Source organism: Hypanus sabinus, chromosome 14 (assembly GCF_030144855.1).
Source record: "Hypanus sabinus isolate sHypSab1 chromosome 14, sHypSab1.hap1, whole genome shotgun sequence".
Taxonomy (NCBI): domain Eukaryota; kingdom Metazoa; phylum Chordata; class Chondrichthyes; order Myliobatiformes; family Dasyatidae; genus Hypanus; species Hypanus sabinus.
In genome coordinates, this window is record NC_082719.1 from 1409449 (window position 1) to 1429155 (window position 19707).

The 19707-nt window shown below is 41.2% G+C and overlaps 1 protein-coding gene across 4 annotated transcripts in view; it reads right to left on the bottom strand.

Annotated features, from left to right (window-relative positions):
• ptpn13 (protein tyrosine phosphatase non-receptor type 13) overlaps nucleotides 1-19707 on the bottom strand; it is a 303931-nt gene that overhangs the window by 11608 nt on the left and 272616 nt on the right. For all 4 annotated transcript variants that reach the window (XM_059988683.1, XM_059988682.1, XM_059988681.1 and 1 more), the window contains 6 exons: nucleotides 9941-10026; nucleotides 9525-9619; nucleotides 5799-5944; nucleotides 4068-4158; nucleotides 2785-3122; nucleotides 1611-1826 (listed from right to left, as the gene is read on the bottom strand). In XM_059988683.1, the coding sequence (XP_059844666.1) occupies nucleotides 1611-1826; nucleotides 2785-3122; nucleotides 4068-4158; nucleotides 5799-5944; nucleotides 9525-9619; nucleotides 9941-10026 (972 nt within the window). The remainder of the gene's footprint in view (nucleotides 1-1610; nucleotides 1827-2784; nucleotides 3123-4067; nucleotides 4159-5798; nucleotides 5945-9524; nucleotides 9620-9940; nucleotides 10027-19707) is intronic.

Genomic DNA, 19707 nt, shown 5'->3' on the forward strand with positions numbered 1-19707 from the left:
TGTGCTGCCGTGATCTGCCACTGCCTTTTCGCAAGTTGAAACATAAAGACAGATGGCAGCCATTTGGAATAGTAGGTTAAGTGAATGCATGGTGAACATACGGAACCAGATTAGGGAGGAGGCGCAGAATTAGATAATGGGGGCATTGCTGAGGCTTGGATAAAGAGGGGTGAGAGCACCTGGGTTGATCAGAAGGAAGAATTTGAATATCCAAGAGTCACACTTCTAGCGTATAGATGACCAAGGCAGAACACAAGGTGTTATTCCTTGAGTTTATATTTGGTCTGACCCTGGCACTGGGGAAGGCTGAGGGCAAGAAGGTCAAGAGGTCAATGAGAAGGGGAGCTGAAATAGCAAGTGACTAGGGGCTCAAGATGGACAGTGCAGTCAGAGCTTAAGTGCTCTGCAGGGAATTTAAATGCTTTCACTCTTGAGTATTGGTGAAAGTGTAAGCCACAGAACTCCATTGAGGAAGACTTTTGGGATAGTGTAGAAGGTGGTCATACATAGAGTGGACAACCAGTGCCTTTCTCCCAGCTTGGAAATGGCTAATATGAGGGGCCATAACTTTAAGGCAACTGGAGGAAAGTACAGGGGTGGATATCAGAGGTAGGTTTGTTTGCCTCATATAAACACAGTGAGTGATGGGTGTATGGAATGCACTGCTGGGGTGGTCGTAGAGGGAGGATATATGAGGGGCATTTAAGAGATTCTTAGGCAAATGGATGAAAGAAAAATGGAGGGCTATGTGGAAGGGAAGCTTGGAAAGATCTGGGAGATGACTGAAAGATTGGCACAATATTGTGCGTTGAAATGTCTGTACTGTGCTGTGTTGTTCTATGCCAAGTTTGGTGACAATGTCACCATAAATAGCCCAAGCTTGGATAGGCATCTCTTGTTTACATGATAAACTAAGTACAGTTCCCCACCAGTTACTTTCTACAAAAAGAGACCATTTAAAATTTTGACTTTAGGGGCCCAAGACATGACTTTTTACTGGAAACTACAACTTGTCACTATATTCATTCTTTCATATCCAGCATACATCTCACTAGACATTCTTGCTCAGGGCACACTCTTCTGTTCTTTAATGGCGTGGTATGGCAACTCTAGGAATCCCAGATATCACCTTTGGCAATGGACTAATGTATTTCCTGGGTATTTTCTAGCTATTATTGTCAACAATATTCAAGATAATGATGGAAACATGTCGATCATCAGCTGCACTATGTACAGATGAGTTTACCTACTTTTACCGCTGACCTTCACAATAAGAACCCACCTACCCCCACTGGCTCGTATTTTGACTTTTACTCTTGTAGTTTATCAATATTTCAACAGAATCTGAGTTTACAAACTTAAAATTCCATTACCATTTCTTCACAGTTCAAATAATGTAACTGCATTTTGTAATCTTAATTTTCCTTTTTTAAAAAAAAATAATCACATCCTTTGCAATACTAAACAAGTTTAATGGTTATATTTCCAAAGGTAAATTGATAATGACATGCAAAATTATCTTTTGCTGTGGCAGCCTGGATTATATCTTCATATCCTATGAGTGGGTAAGAATAATTTTGTATGAATCATTAATTTAAAGTTATACTTACATCAAGACCTTTGCTGATGAATGTCAACACTGCATCTAGACAAATAAGAGTCCCAGAACGGCCAATCCCAGCACTGCAGTGGGCAATGAGGGGACCAGAATGTTTGATGTACCTCAAGAAGGTGAGAAAGTCGACTAATTGTTCTGGTTGTTTTGGAGTCCCGTGATCTGGCCAGGCAGTAAAGTTCAGATGAGTAATTTGCCGTGATTCGCCACTCTATAAATAAAAGAATTGTTATCACAAACCAATCGTCATCTGGAAGCAATAATCAAATGGAAACGTGATTGCCAGTGTTCCTTTGGACTTAATACCCCATTTTGTTATAGTTCCAATGATTTAAACCCATCAGATTCAGATAATATATTTAAAAAAAGGTCTGGCAGCCTCCAGGTGGAGGCTCAGATACTGAAGTATGAGGGAGAAAGTCCGCTGTTGAGGCCAACTGGCTTCAGATTAGAAGAATTCAACATCTGGCACCTTGGGAACAATATAGCTAAAGGCAAGGAGTTACCAATTTGCTGCAGCACTTTGTGCTACAGTGCACATTACCAATTATCAAGTGTTCTGTGCTATTATAAGGAAACAAAACAGCATAGTGTATATAACACACGAGATGCTGAAAATCTACAGCAACACACACAAGTCGCTGGAGGAACTCAGCAGGTAGAACAGCAACTTTGGAAGTGAATAAACAATTGATGTTTCGGGCAGAAACCCTTCGTTGGGATTGGTAAGGAAGGGGGAGGGTGCCAGAATAAGAAAGTGAGGGGATGGGAAAGAGCACAACTTAGATTATGACAGGTGAAGCCAAGGAAAATGAGGGATGAAGTAAAAAGCTGAGAGGTGATAGGTGGAAAAGGTAAAAGGTTGGAGGAGGAGGAACTGATAGGTGAATGGGCCATGGGAGAAAGGAAGAGGAGCAGCACCAGGGTGAGATGATAGGCAGGTGAGGAGAAGAGGTAAGGGGGGCAGAGTGTGGAATTGAAGAGGGGCGAAAAGATTACCGGAGGTTGGAGAAATTGATGTTCATGCCATCAGGTTGGAGGCTACCTAGATGGAATACAAGGTGCTGCTTCTCCAACCTGAGAGTGGCTTCATTGTGGTAGAATAGGAGTCCATGGGACTAACATGTTGGAAAGGTAATGGAATAGTGTAAATACTACTTTGTGCCTACCCATACATCATTTATCTCAATTTTCCGAATAATAAATTCTTTCAGTAGTTCACTGCTCCGAAGGATTATCTTCATTCTGTTATTGATCATCATGGATTGGCCCTGAAGTTCTGGCCAGTATCTTTGACACTTGATTTTCCCCCCTTCGACCTCTAGGGTCATCATGGCAATGACATTAGATTTCTGTTCCCAAACCATTTGCCAGAAGTCTGCCACTGTGTGAGTTAGTGGTCCTTGACATGCAATATATATGCATTCCTTCTTATCCACAGGAATCCTTATAAAGCTGGCATTAATGTATCCATGCTCTGCTCCAAGAGGAACCCGTGTGCCATCATCTACAGTTAAAATATAAATAATTGAACAATTTTTACAAATATTTCATAACTATCTAATCAATGTCAAGACAGAATTGAGAATTATACAAAAAAAAATCAAAGATTCAAAGTACATTTATACTCAAAGTATAAATTATACAACCTTGAGATTCATCTGCTTACAGGCAGCCACAAGAAACCCAAAAGAATCCGATTAAAAAAAGACCAACACCCAGTGCACAGTGAAAAACACAAATCATGCAATCAACAACGTTCCCAGTCAAACTGAGTTCATAAATATAAAAGTAACTATGTTTTGATAAAATCATACGAAAAATTATGATGGTTACACATTGAATTCAGTCTTAAAGTTGTTTTTGCGAGTAGAACTGATGAGGGGACAAGGAAATAAAAATAGAAAATGCTGGAAACACTATGCAGGTCAGGTGATCCCATGGAAAGGGAGAGCTTCAGATCAAAAAAACCTTTTACTTCTTCTAAAGTATCTGAAAAACTGTATTCAAAATTAAGAGATGCATTGTTACCAAAAGTTCAGATCTTAAATGAATGGTACAGTGTATTAGTCTTACAATGAATGTGTGCACTGAATCAGTTCTTGTTAACAAGATCTAGCTGGTCACCATTCCTTTTCTCCTTTCACATTTGTCTGGTCTCTTACTGCAGTAACATTTAAATGAACTCAGTCTTTAAAAAAGAAAGTGAATTAAAATTGTGAAGCATCCAATAGTTCAGAAAATCTGCTGGATAGACATAACTGAAGTCCCAGACATGCCAGTTCATTGGAGTTTTACTACCTTAGAGGCTGTGTGGGAACTTCGGACCGGTTAGCTTTTAATTAAGGTTGTCATGTCTAGACATCTAACATCTTTGATCTATACTAAATGATTGTTATTTATATACCAAAGGATTACTCATTTAAAATATAAGATAATACGTTTTACTTACAAGGCAGTATATTTTTATATCTGTTCTTCCTCCGATTTTCTTTTGTTTGTCCAACTAAACATTCATCTAAAGGTTTCAGGTCCTGTAGGTGCTATTGAAATGTATCATTTAGATTAATGAGGTATAATGTTCTTTTATACAACACTGCCTCATATCTAATTAAAAACTCTCCTGAGATTACGATTCCCTCACTGTAGACTTCCCAGCAAGGGGAGACACCTTGCTATTTGCACTTTAGATAGCCCTGCAGAATTCTGTATATTTCAATGAGAACTCCTCTGATTCTTCTAATCTCCCCTCTAATGATAATCCTACCATCGCAGGATTGTACAATTTTCCAAGCGTTTCCAAGACTCTGTACACATTACAGTAAGGCATCATGCCCTTGTGCTCAAAACATCCTTGCAATGGGACACCAGTTGCTTCCTTAAACGCTTACTGCACTCTTGATGTTTTCTTTCAATAACTCTGGTCCCTTTGCACTAATCTATCATCATTTTCCAATGGTGGAGTATTTACATTTATTTATATTGCCCTGCATCTTCAATATAGTTGCCTACTCACTTAACTTACTGTCTTAAAGCCTCCTTATTTCTTCATAACCCACAATTCCACCCAGATACATTTCATTGGCAACTGCAAAAGTATTACATTTAACTCCATCACCCAGATCATGGGTATATAGTGTAAATAGTCTTACTGAAAGCACAGATCCCTGTCACCCTCTTCTTACCACAGAACAGGGCACCATTATGGATCGGTTGGCAGGAACAAACGCATCATTCACTTCTTTGTATCTTGCCTATCAACCAATTATCAATCCAAGTTAGTCTAATGCCATAGTGTCAGAAAGCTACAGCACAGGAAAAGGCCCATTCAACTCATGCAGTCTATGTTGAGCCATTTAAACTGCCTTCTCTCATTGACCTGCACACCATACCCCTTCCATTTACGTACCTATCCAAACTTCTCTTCAACAATGAAATCAAGCTTGCATGCACCACTTGTGCAGGCAGTTCATTGCACACTCTCATGACCCTCTGAGTGAAGAAGTTTCTCCTCATGTTCCCCTTAACATTTTCACTTTTCAGCCTTAACCCATGACTTCTAGTTGTAGTCCCACCCAACATCGGTGGAAAAAGCCTGCTTGCATTTACCCTATCTATACCCCTCATAATTTTGTACATCTCTATTAAATCTCCTCTCAATCTTTTATGTTCCAAGGAATAAAGTCTTAACCTATTCAATCTTCCCATCTCAAGTCCACCAGACCTGACAACATCCTAGTAAATTTTCTTTGCACTCTTTCAAATGTATTTACATCTTTCTTGTTGCTAGGTGACCAAAACTGCACACAACACTCCAAATTAGGCTCCACCAATGTCTTAAAGAACTCCAACATCCCATCTCCTATACTCAGTACTTGGATTGATGAAGGCCAACATGCCATAAGCTGTTACCTATCTTCCTTAATCCCACCTGCTTTGACTTTGCACAGCAGCTTTTAATATCAGATTTTAAAAGCAAGCTTTTAAAAACCCAAATAAAGCACACCCACTGACTTTTCCTCATCTATTTTTCCAGTTACATTCTCAAAAATAAAAACACTCCAGAAAGTTTCTCAACTACAACTTCCTTTCATAAATCTAGGATTACTTTTCAAATCCCATCTATGTGCTCTGTTACTACATCTTTTATAATAGACTTCAGTAAATACGTTTGAGAACATACCTCAAATTCTTGCATAGGAATCTTTTGTTCCAGCAACCTGTGTAGTGTTTTAATGATCGCCACCAGTTTGGAGCCTGTATATTGACTCTCAGGGGGAACCTTTACAACTGAAAGGGCAACTAGCTTCTCTCCCATTGCTGGATGTTCTTCAGAAGTATAACAAAGAAAAAAGTGATTAATTTATAAAGTAACATAATCACTGTGAACAAAGTACAGCAATACTGTGATTTAGATATTCTTATTGCTAAAAAACTAAAATTCAATAATTTCTGGTGCAATTCACAAGGAACAGAAATTAACGTAATTAATTTTCTTATGAATTAAAGCTTGCAACATTTAGTCAAATGCAATTACATACAGAAATACACATGAAATTATGTCCCATTCTGTAGCAATGCAGAGTACAATATTATTCCAGACCAGAATATTCAGCATAATTTACTTCAAAGTTCAAAGTAAAATTTATCATCAGAGTATATACATATACAACCCTGAGATTCATTTTCCTGCAAACCTACAGAACAGTAACAGTAAACAGGATCAATGAGCAACAAACTGTGCGAATGCAAATATAAATAAATAGCACTAAGTAATGAGAGCATGAAATAACAGGATAAATAGTCCTTAAAGTGAGACCATTGTTTGAGGGAACAGCTGAATCAGGATGAGTGTAGTTGTCCCTTTTGTTCAAGAGCCTGATGATTGAGGTGTAGTGACTATTCTTGAACCTGGTGGTGAGAGTCCTGGCACCTGTACCTTCTACCTGATGGCAGCCTTGAGAAAAGAGCATGACCTGGGTGGTGAGGATCTTTGACGATTGATGCGGCTTTTCTATGTCAAGGTTTCATGTAGATATGCTCAATGGTTAGGAGGTTTACCCATGACTTACTGGACCAAATCCACTACCTTTTGTAGGATTTTCCACTCAAAGGTATTGGTGTTCCTACACCAGGCATAACGTTGCCAGTCAGCACACTTCTATAGAAGTTTGCCAAGATTTTTGGTGCCATGCTGAATCTCCGCAGGCATTGCTGTTTTCTTTGCAATTACATTTATGAGTCCAAGACTTAATTGAGAAACAGAGGGAAACTGATATTTATCCTTGCAAGGGCTTTCTACCTTCCTAAAGTGCAGCCTTGATCAGTTCAGGGGCACCTTTGCTTTAGGATGGGAACCAAAATAATTCTTCCATCACTGCCGTGGGCATAGCCTTCTCTCCAGAGACTGGGTCCCAGCAAATTATGAGTTCACAGTGTAGAGCAGAGCAGGAGCTGCCTCAGGCAAACAGCAGTCTGCTCATACTTTGACTCCGAAACTCAATGTGGGCCCGTTCCCTGCTATGCTACTTTCAAATTTGTCTCCAATGTTCATACATTCGTACATCTCTAAAAAAAAATAAAAATAACCGCACTTCCTGTTTTGGCTCAGTTCTATAAGAATCTATCCATCTCCCAATGCAGATACAAAAAAATCTATTTAAGACCTTTTTTGTTTCTTTTAGCTCCATAAGAGACCACATTGACCTTCAAATTAACCAATTTTGTCCCTTGCTAGCTTCTTGTTCGTAATATATCCATAGAAGCCCTTAGGGATTTTCCTTCACCTTATCTGCCAGAGCAACCCTATAGCTTCTTTTAGTCCCCATGATCTTCCTCATGTATCATCACTACTTATACTTCTCAAACACCTCATTAGTTCCTTGCTGCCTATACCTGCTATGCACCTCCATCTTTTACTTCTTAACCAGGGCCTCAACATCACTTGAAAATCAAGATTCCCTAAACTTTTTAGCCTTGCCTTTTATTCTAACAGGAACATACAAACTCTGTACTTTCAATATTTCACTTTCTACTTGCCGAGCGTCCCTTTGCCAGAGAACAAATTATCCCTATCCACACCTGCCAGATTCTTTCTGATGCCATCAAAATTGGCCTTACTTCATTTTAGAATCAGACTCATCCTTCTCCATAATTATCTTGAAACTAATGGAATTATGATCACTTGATCCAAAGTGTTTTCCTATTCATACTCTGTCACCTATCCAGTCTCATTCCCTAATAGGATACACAGTACAGGCAGTCCCCGGGCCACGAACAAGTTCCATTCCCGAGTCCGTCTTTAAATCGGTTTTGTACGCAAGTTGCAACAAGTGCATCCGGTATTATTTAATGTCAGTTAGTCAAACGTTTGTCTTAGTGTATACAAGTCTATATTTTACCTTTCTATGCATATAAAACTCTTAAGAAATGTATGTATTCCAATAATTAAACGACTGCATTGCTTAGTAATAACTGTAGCAGGGCCTTTCGCATGCTCCATTTTTCAACCGGAACTGGGGTGTGGGGGTGGGGGGGGGGGGCTGGGATCAGGGTGAATCTTGCTAAGAAAAATTTAAACCAAATACAAAGTTACACACTCAACACAATGTCAACTGCAACAACTTAAAATAGCGGACGGCGTTCTCCTTCCTCGGTTTGTAAGTACAAGTTGTCCGTAAGTCGGGCGTTCGTAACTCGGGGACTACCTGTATCACACTCTCTCTAGTTGGGACTTCTTTGTATTAAGGAACCTTTCCTGAACACATTTGATGAACTATCCCCATCTTGTCCTTTTACAGTATGGAAGTTCCAGTCAGCATGTGGAAAGTTACTTTCACAACCCTTTTTTTCCTTAGAAATGTCTGCTTTCTCTCTATAAATTTACTCCTTTAAATCCTGTTGACTATTGCGATGTCTATAATGTAATCCCATTAACATGGTCATCCTTTATTTAATCCTCATTTCTATGTATGTAGCCTCAGTAGTCTTCCAGTCTGTCTTGTCTGAGCACTGCTGTGACATTTTCCCTGAAAAGTAGAGCAACTCCTCCCCCTTTAATACCTCCACTCTACCATGTCTAAAACAAAGGGGCCCTGGAACACTGAGCAGCCAGCCCTGCTCCTTCTGAAAGCAACTTTCACTAATGGCTGCAATATTATATTTCAATGTGCTGATCCATGCTCGAAGCTCATCTGCCTTACCAACAAATCACCTTGTCACTTTTTTTTTTGTCGCTATAGTTGCGCGATTTTGACTGGGGCAGACTGGCTCTGCAGCTTGGCATTAACAAATGACGCAGCGGTAGATTGAGCTGAACTGAATATTGCCTGGACTGGTCCAATGATTTGTGGATTGTTGTTTTATATTCTCTGTCTCTTGCTAATTTTTTTTGCTGTTTGCCCAATTTGTTTCTTTTTTTACTGTGTGTTAGGGGTTTGATACGTTTCTTTGAACTAGTTCCATGGTTATTCCTCTTTGCTTTGTGGCTGTCTGTGGGAAGGTGAACCTCAGGGTTATACATTGCATACATACTTTGATAATAAATGGACTTTGAACTGAAATAGATGCAACCCAGAATATCAGTCATATCATGCCCAACCTTTCAGTTCCTATCTATGAATATAGACAACCACTTCACTAGCTGCCCTGGCACTCTGGATCCTATCACTCGGCAACTCCAATTTAAATGCACCATCCCAGAGCAGCACCAGAAAACCAGCACCTTCCTGCAAGGATACTGGTCCCCCATCCCTTTCCACAGGTCACACCTTCCCTGGAACAGAACCTAATGATCCAAAAAATAAAAATAAAAATTTGAAGCCCATCCTCCTGCACAGTCAGTCAACAGTCAAGTAGATGTTCAGTATTCTGAAATGTAACATAGCTCATTAAAATTATAGGAGTTTACCTTTGGATAAATGGGTCTGCTGAAGAGTGTCAATTGGAAGTTCTTCACTGCCCCAGGTAATCTCATCCTCTCCTGTGTTATTCAGGCTGACTACCCTACAGTGATCCAATAATCACACAGTTGTTATTGTCAGCGGAAGTCTATATTTAACAGGTCATAACATTACTGGATAAGCATATTTTATCTTCCAGCAATACAAAGCCAAATTGAAATTAATAATTGTTTGACAAACATATTTGCTTCAAGTATGCAAGTACATTTTGATATACATAGTTAACCATAAATTCAAGTTCGGATTTCATTTTGCAGTCAAGGAAATTAAAAATCTGATTGGACTTTGTGTCAAGCAGGTGGAAATTCCAGGTCATTTAACAGCATAGCTCTCATCTTTGCTTGAATCGTTTGACGTATATTACCTTTCCGAGGATATATCTTTAACAGAGGATTCCTGGACTATATCTTCTATATTTGTTGAAAAATGGCAGCAATATTTCCTTGCTGGCTGTAACATTAAAATAAATGAAAATAAATATTTAAATAAATTAACATTAAAGAGTAGCTAAATTAAAAAACTATCAATCCCACAATCCTGAAGGTAATCCCACAAAAACAACTGCACTATTTTCTCAACATAGATAAACATTGAGAATTATTGTTTGTAAGGACACAAGGCTCACCTGGGTAGATGAAACTGAACTATTGATCCAGATTTCAAATAAGGATTGTAATGTACCTATTGACATGGTGATATGTGGAGGGGTTGAGTATAGCTGATGGGAGAATGGTGAGAAATATGCAGCCTCCAATAAGAAACTGAATTATTGTTTCTATTGTACAACGCAGAGGAACATTAATGAACAATAAACACCAGAGACTCTGTAGATGCTGGAAATCCAAGGCAATACACACACAAAATGCTGGAGGAACTCAGCAGGTCAGGCAGTTTTCTTGGAAATGAGGGAAGATGTTTTGAGATGAAACCCTTCTTCAGGACTGAGAAGGAAGAAGGAAAGATGCCAGAATAAAAAGGTGGGGTGAGGAGGGGAAGGAGGATAGGTAGAAGGTGATCGGTGAAGCCAAGTGGGTGGGAAAGGTAGAGGGCTGAAGGAGGAATCTGATTGGAGAGGACAGTGCAGCATAGGAGAAAGGGAAGGAGGTGGGACTGGGGGAGGAGATAGGCAGGTGAGAAGAGGTAAAAGGTCAGAATTACAGAACAATGAAATTCGTCAATTATATAAGAATACCAGAATAAAAGTAGGACAGAAACCCTTGAGCAAGGCACAATCCTGTACTGTAAATCTACTTTCCTCTGTGATACCCGTTACTTAATTCCCTTCATGTTCAAAAGTACATTATTCTCAACAGTTAAACGCCCACAACTATCGCAACTCAGTCCTAAATGGCTGACCACTTAATCTGGAAAAATCTGTAGCAGAGCTTGTCATTCTAAGGTAGTGGTCGCCAATCCGTCGATCACGATCGACTAGTTGATCTTTGAGACTTTCCCAGTAGATCCCGAAAAAAAAATGAAAAATAAATACACAAATACTGTTGAGAGATTGTTTCCGGGTTGCAGGGTTTTAGTTCCGTTCTTTCTGCCCAGTGCGCATGTGTGTAGCTCCCCCACACTACACAGTGTACTTCAGTGGTCCCCAACCACCAGGCCACGAGGAAACGATATGAGTCAGCTGCACCTTTCCTCATTCCTTGTCACGCCCACTGTTGAACTTGAATACAGGCGAGGTCATCAGTCGCCTAAACGCAGTGACACCCTCTCGCCAGGGATCACTGGTTGGCTTCGGGCGGCCGGCAGCAAGTGTCGTCGCTACTGGCCTGGAGTGCTGCCTCTAAACCTGTTTAGCACACCGAATGTTTGTGGGGAACCCGGCGCTAAAATATTCACAGACGACCTAATCTGATCTCAAGGTTTCATAAGTATCAGAGCAGCTACCGCGCTGCGATCTACTGAAACAAACTTTTGTCGGCCAATAGATCCTACAAGGGGGGCGGGCGTGCCCTGTTGCTCTCCTCGCTTGGTCGCTCCCTCTCTCCGGACGGCGACTGCCGCGGGCCTGGCACGGGGACCTCCAGCCCTGACCTTGTCCTCTCACCCGACCCATGCCCAAACGCACCCGGCCAAGGCGTCTGGTGGTAGGTGGGTGGGAGGCTGGAGCTCGGACCCGGAGTCTGTCTAATTAGGCAATGAAGCCCTCAAAACTGCTTCGGTACCCTGAGTCCAAGCACCCTGCACTTAAAGACAAACCCGCTGAGTTTTCTCAGCAGAAAAAGCGTAAGCAGTGTGGGACAGAAACTAAGTGCCAAGAGCCGCAAAAACGAAATTGCAGAATAGACTGGACATAAGGAACCTGTTTTGAGTATCGCTGTATTCCCGTCGTGTTTAACCACGCCACCACCCCCCACCCCCATCGGCTGGTCTGCAAGAATATTGTCAATATTGAACGGTGCAAATAAAGGGCAGGTACCCCTGGTGTTTACACATTATTTCTACTTCCGGGTTGCGGGGTTTTACTTCTGGTCTTTTCTGCCTCAGTCGATCTTGCCTTTTACAAAGGCCGAGGTAGGGGATCTTGGGCTTAAAAAGGTTGGTAACCGTTACTCTAAAGTATACTACAGTGTAAACAACAGATACTCCGTTAACCCTTCTCAGAAACTTTTAGGTCTCAATCAGATCCCTCTTTCCTCTAAGCTCAGTAATCATGGTAATAATCCGCTGATCCTATCAATTAATGAGTACACTCACACTGCACTGACTCCAAGATAAAAACATCTTTCTTGGTATGGAAAATAAAACTACATCCAGATGTCCTCAGTAAAACTCTATGTGACTACAGAGGATGATGCTTTACATGTCTGCTGAATTTTTTATTGCCGCGATGTTCCTCCCTGTCACTGCCCCAGTCCTCCTCAGCTACTTAAGATTGTCAATAAAATTGTTGACTGGGATCTGACTACGCAAGAAGAGGTGGAAAAATTTGAAATGCAATCACTGATAAGTACAGCTGCTAGAGCATGAAACAGTACAGCACAGGAACAGGCCCCTTGGAGTTGTAATTAAATGCCGAGCAAAATACCACATCCTCCATCCTCTACAGGTTCCTTTGGCTATCCAAGAGATTCTTAAATACTATTATGATTAAATACTATTAAATTCTATTATATTTACCCCAACTACCACCTCCGGCAGTGCATTCCAGACACTCACCGCTCCGTGTAAAAAAACGTCAGCCCACGCATCTCCTTTGAACTTACCCCATACATTAAATGCATGTCCTCTAGTAGGAAACGTTTCAACCTGAGAAATAGACACTGGCTGTCCATCTACACCTCTCTTATAGCAACACTTGAGAGCTAACCCCAGCCCATCTGTGGGAGTGTTGGTTCTTAATTCAAATGACACACTTCACTAAGTTTCAATATACATGTGGTAAATAAACCTGAATCTTATAAACTGCTATTGGGTCTCTCCTCCAGAAAAAACAAAGCAAGCTTGGTCAGCATCTCTTTACAGGACATGTCCTCTAATCTCGGCAGCATCCTGGTAAGCATGCACCCTCTCCAAAGTCTCTACATCTTTCCGGCAACCGGAAATGAATGCAATACTCCAGAAGTGGTCTAAGCAGAGTTTTATAAAGCTGCAACTTAATGCGCCAAGTTATGGGGGCAGGCACGTTAAGGGTCTCATCATTAACAGTGTACTGTTTCTTTGCATTTGATCTCCCAAACTGAAACAACTCACATTTGCCTGAATTTACCTCCTTCTGCCATTTCTCCACACACATCTGCAACTAATCTATATCCTGCTGTATCCTTGGGCAATATTCCACAAAACCACTGATTTTGTATCATCTGTGAACTTAGTGATCCACATGGACTTCTACCCAGAATATGTCTTCATCTGTCTTCTACGTGCAAGCCAATTCTGAATCCAAACAGCCAAGCCACCATGGATCCTAGGTATCTTAATCCTCTGGATGAGCCTAGCACGAGGGACCTTGTCAAATGCCTTACTAAAATGCATGAAGACAACATCCGATATTTACTTACATCAATCACTTTTGCCACCTGCTCAAAAAACTCAATCACGTTAGTAGGTACAATTTGCTCCACAAAGCCATGTTGAATGTCTCCAATTAGACCATGTTTTTCTAAAGCTCAGTTTTCTAAATTCTAAATATTCTCTAAGAATCTCCTTCAATAGATTCCTTACAACTAATGTGAGACTCACTGGATTACTCCTAATTCCCTTATTGAATAATTAGAGCCCTAATGCATAAAATTTACTACTTATCAGTACACTGAGACATCACCGGTGCCTAGATAGAACACAAAGACCTTGATCAAGGCCTCAGCAATCTGATCTTTTACCTCTCCCAGTAACCTGGGTATATCCTTTCAGGCCCTGTGGACATATCCATATCCATCTTAATGTTCTTCATTTACTCTAATACTACCTTTTTTCTTTTTCTCAAAATGTTAGCATGCTTCACACTGCAAATGAAAAATAACGTCCCAACTTCTAAACTGACAGACCAACATGCCAAAAGCCTTCTTCACCTCCCTTTCTACTGGTTACACCACCACACATACCTGTGCTCCTAGGTCCCTCTGTTTCATAGCACTCCTTAGGGCACTACTGCTCCCTATAAAAGTCCTCCCCTGGTTTTACTTCCGAAGATGCAAAACCACACACCTACCTGAATTAAATTCAATTTGCCATCACTTGTACCACTTATTCAACTGACCAAGGTTCCACTGTAACCGTTTTCATGGACTATGATACCACTTATTTTAGTATATGTAAACTTCCAAACCATTTTCAGTACATCCTCATCAAATTGTTGTTATAGATGATAAACAATCATCGACCCAGCATTGAATTCTGAAGCACACCACTAGTCACTGGTACTCTGGCCTGTAAAACCATCTTCCACCATCTCACTTTGCTTCTTATCATCAAGCCATTTTTTTTTTTATCCAACTAGCTAGCTCTCCCTGGATTCCATACAATCTAACCTGTCAGCGCTAACTACTATTTAGAACCCGTGTTGGCGCGTGGCCAAGTGGTTAAGGCGTTCGTCTAGTTATCTGAAGATCGCTAGTTCGAGCCTTGACCGAGGCTTGCGTGTGTATCCTTGAGCAAGGCATTTAACCACACAACACTGGTGCCAAGCTGTATGGGTCCTAATGCCCTTCCCTTGGACAACATTGGTGGCGTGGAGAGGGGAAACTTGCAGCTTGGGCAACTGCCAGTCTTCCACACAACCTTGCCCAGGCTTGCGCCCTGGAAAAAGTTTGCAAATCCATCGTCTATGGAGACTAACAATTTAATTGGGCATTTTTGACACTGATCAACAGAAAAGACTCTTTCAAAGTGAGAACAAATTTCCACAAATTGGTCTAAATTTATTACATTTATTAAACACAAAATAATTGATGGCATAATTACACACCCCCTCAGGGTAATTATTTAGTTGGTGCACCTTTGGCAGCAATTACAGCCTTGAGTCTGTGTGGATAGGTCTCTGTCAGTTTTGCATATTTGGACACTGCAATTTTTCCCCATTCTTCTTCACAAAACTGTTCAAGCTCTGTCAGATTGCATGGGGATTGTGAGTGAACAGCCCTTTTCAAGCCCAGCCACAAATTCTCAATTGGATTGAGGTCTGGACTCTGACTTGACCACTCCAGGACATTAACTTTGTTCTTTTTAAGTTATTCCTATGTAGCTTTGGCTTTATACTTGGGGTCATTGTCTTGCTGGAAAACAAATCTTCTCCCAAGTTGCTGCTCTTGCAGACTGCATCAGGTTTTCCTCCAGGATTTCCCTGTATTTTGCTGCAGTCATTTTACTCTCTACCTTCACAAGCCTTCCAGGACCTGCTGCAGTGAAGCATCCCCACAGCATGATGCAGCCACCAACACGCTTCATGGTTGGGACGGTGTGTTTTTGATGACATGTGGTGTTTGGCTTACATCAAACATAGCATTTAGTTTGATGGCCAAAAGCTCAATTTTGGTTTCATCAGATCAAAGAACATTCCTTCAGCTGACTTCAGTCTTCCACATACCTTCTGGCAAACTCTAGCCAAGATTTCATCTGAGTTTTCTTTTCCAACAATGGCTTTCTCTTTGCCACTCTCCCATAAAGCTGCCACGACTGGTGAAGCACCAGTTGAACTCCTCCAGAGTTGCCATAGATCCCTTCGCGAACTCGCTCACTAGTCTCCTTGCGTGGTCACTCCGTTTTTAAGGATGGCCTGCTTTAGGCAGGTTTACTGCTGTGCCGTGTCATTTCCATTTCTTGATAATTAACTTCATTGTACTCCAAGGCATATTCAGTGAGCTGGAGACTTGGAAGCTTTCTTGAATCCATCTCCTGAATTGTGCTTTCCAATAACTTTTTTGTGAAATTACTTGGAGTATTCTTTTGTCTTCATGGTGTAGTCTTTGCCAGGATACTGATTCACCAGCAGTTTGACCTTCCAGATACAAGTGTATTTTTACTAAATCAATTGAAACATCTTTAGTGCACACAGGTGATCTTCATTTAACTAATTATGTAACTTCTCAAACCAATTGGCTGCACTACTGGAGATTTGGTGTGTCGTACTAGAGGGGGGTAAATTCTTATGCAATCAATTATTTTGAGTTTTATATTTGTAATTAATTTAGATCACTTTGTAGAGATCTATTTCCACTTTGACTCAAAACAGTCTTTTTCTGTTGATCAGTGTCAAAAAAGCCAAACTAAATCCCTTGTGATTCAATATTAGAACCACAGAACATTACAGCACAGAAACAGGCCCTTTGGCCCTTCTTGGCTGTGCCGAACCATTTTTCTGCCTAGTCCCACTGACTTGCACCTGGACCATATCCCTCCATACCCCTCTCATCCATGTACCTGTCGAAGATTTCTTAAATGTTAAAAGTGAGCCCATATTTACAACTTCATCTGGCAGCTCATTCCACACTCCCACCACCCTCTGTGTGAAGAAGCCCCCCCTAATGTTCCCTTTAAACTTTTCCCCTTCACCTTTAACCCATGTCCTCTGGGTTTTTTCTCCCCTTGCTTCAGTGGAAAGAGTCCGCTTGCATTCACTCTATCTACACCCATCATAATTTTATATACCTCTATCAAATCTCCCCTCATTCTTCTACGCTCCAGGGAATAAAGTCCTAACCTTTCTCTGTAACTCAGTTTCTCTAGTCTCGGCAACATTCTTGTAAACCTTCTCTGCACTCTTTCAACCTTATTAATATCCTTCCTGTAATTTGGTGACCAAAACTGCACACAATACTCCAAATTCGGAATTCGGCCTCACCAATGCCTTATACAACCTCACCATAACATTCCAACTCTTATACTCAATACTTTGATTTATAAAGGCCAATGTACCAACAGCTCTCATTATGACCCTATCTACCTATGATGCCACTTTAAGGGAATTTTGTATCTGTATTCCCAGATCCCTCTGTTCTACTGCACTCCTCAGTGTCCTACCATTTACCTTGTATGTTCTACCTTGCTTTGTCCTTCCAAAGTGCAATACCTCACACTTGTCTGCATTAAACTCCATCTGTCATTTGTCAGCCCAATTTTCCAGCTGGCCCAAATCCCTCTGCAAACTTTGAAAACCTTCCTCACTGTCCAATAGACTTCCAATCTTTGTATCATCAGCAAATTTGCTGATCCAATTTACCACATTATCATCCAGATCATTGATACAGATGACAAATAGCAATGGACCCAGCACTGATCCATGTGGCACACCACTAGTCACAGGCCTCCATTCAGAGAAGCAATCCTCCACTACCACTCTCTGGCTTCTCCCATTGAGCCAATGTCTAATCCAATTTTCTAACTCACCATGTATACCTAGCGACTGAACCTTCCTAACTAACCTTCCATGCAGGACCTTGTCAAAGGTCTTACCGAAGTCCATGTAGACAACATCCACTTTCATCCCTTCATCCACTTTACTTGTAACCTCCTCGAAAAACTCTAATAGATTTGTTAAACATGACCTACCATGCACAAAGCCATGTTGACTCTCCCTAATAAGTCCCTGTCTATCTAAATACTTGTAGATCCCATCTCTTAGTACTCCTTCCAATAATTTACCTACTACTGACGTCAAACTTACTGGCCTATGATTTCCCAGATTACCTTTGGAGCCTTATTTAAAAAATGGAACAACATGAGCTATCCTCCAATCCTCCAGCACCTCACCCATAGATATCAACATTTTATATATATATCTGCCAGGGCTCCTGCAATTTCAACACTAGTCTCCTTCAAGGTCCGAGGGAATGCCCTGTCAGGTCCTGGGGATTTATCTGCTCTGATTTGCATCAAGACAGCAAGCACCTCCTCCTCTTTAAACTGTATAGGTTCCATGACCTCCCTACTTGTTTGCCTTATTTCCATAGACTCCATGCCAGTTTCCTTAGTAAATACAGATGCAAAAAGACCCATTTAAGATCTCCCCCATTTCTTTTGGGTCCATATATAGCCTACCACCCTGGTCTTCAAGAGGACCAATTTTATCCCTTACTATCCTTTTGCTCTTAATATACCTGTAGAAGCTCTTTGGATTATCCTTCACCTTGACTGCCAAAGCAACCTCACGTCTTCTTTTAGCCCTCCTGATATCTTTAAGTATTTTTTTGCACTTTATGTATTCCTCAAGCACCTTATTTGCTCCCTGTTGCCTATACACGTTATACATCTCTCTCTTCTTCTTTATCAGAGTTCCAATATCCCTTGAGAACCAAGGTTCCGTATTCTTATTCACTTTGCCTTTAATCCTGACAGGAACATACAAACTCTGCACTCTCAAAATTTCTCCTTTGAAGGCCTCCCACTTACCAATCACATCCTCACCAGAGAACAACCTGTCCCAATCCATGCTTTTTAAATCCTTTCTCATTTCTTCAAATTTGGCCTTTTTCCAGTTTAGAACCTCAACCCGAGGACCAGATCTATCTTTATCCATGATCAAGTTGAAACTAAAGGTGTTATGATCACTGGAACCAAAGTGTTCCCCTACACACACTTCCGTCACTTGTCCTAACTCATTTCCTAATAGGAGATCTAATACTGCATCTTCTCTAGTTGGTACCTCTATATAATAATTTAGAAAATTTTCCTGGACACATTTTACAAATTCTAACCTATCTAGACCTTTAACAGTATGGGAGTCCCAATCAATGTGTGGAAAAATAAAAACCCCCACTATCACAACTTTATGTTTCCTGAACTGTCTGCTATTTCTCTGCAGATCTGCTCTCCAATTCTCGCTGACTATTGGTGGTCTATGATACAACGCCATTAATGCGGTCATACATTTCCTGTTTCTCAGCTCCACCCATATGGCCTCAGCAGACAAGCCCTCTAATCTGTCCTGCCTGAGCACTGCTGTAGCATTTTCCCTGACTAGCAATGCCACCACTCCACCCTTCATCCCTCTGCCTCTATCACATCTGAAACATTGAAACCCTGGAACACTGAGCTGCCAGTCCTGCCCCTCCTGTAGCCAAGTTTCACTAACGGCTATAATGTCATAATTCCACATGTCAATCCACACCCTCAGCTCATCAGCCTTCCCCACAATACTCCTCGCATTGAAATAGACAAACCTCAGAAGATTATTACCACCACACCCAACCCTTCTAATTGTGACTTTGCATGAAACTTTAACATCATTTATTTTCACCCCCGCTCCACTATCTGCTCTGGCACTCTGGTTCCCGTCCCCCTGCAAATCTAGTTTAAACTCCCCCAATAGAACTAACAAACCTCCCTGCGAGGATATTGGTCCCCCTGTATTTCAGGTGTAACCCGTCTCTCTTGTACAGGTTCCACCTACCCCAGAAGAGGTCCCAATGATCCTGAAATCTGAAACCCTGCCCCCTACACCAGTTCCTCAGCCACATGTTCATCCTCCAGAGCATCCTATTCTTACCCTCACTGACACGTGGCACAGGTAGCAATCCGGAGATTACCACCCTCGAGGTTCTGCTTTTTAACTTCCTACCAATCTCTCAACACTCACTCTTCAGGACTTCTTCACTCTTTCTTCCTATGTTATTGGTACCCATGTGTACCATGACATCTGGCTGTTCACCCTCCCATTTCGGAATGCTGTGCACGCGATTAGAG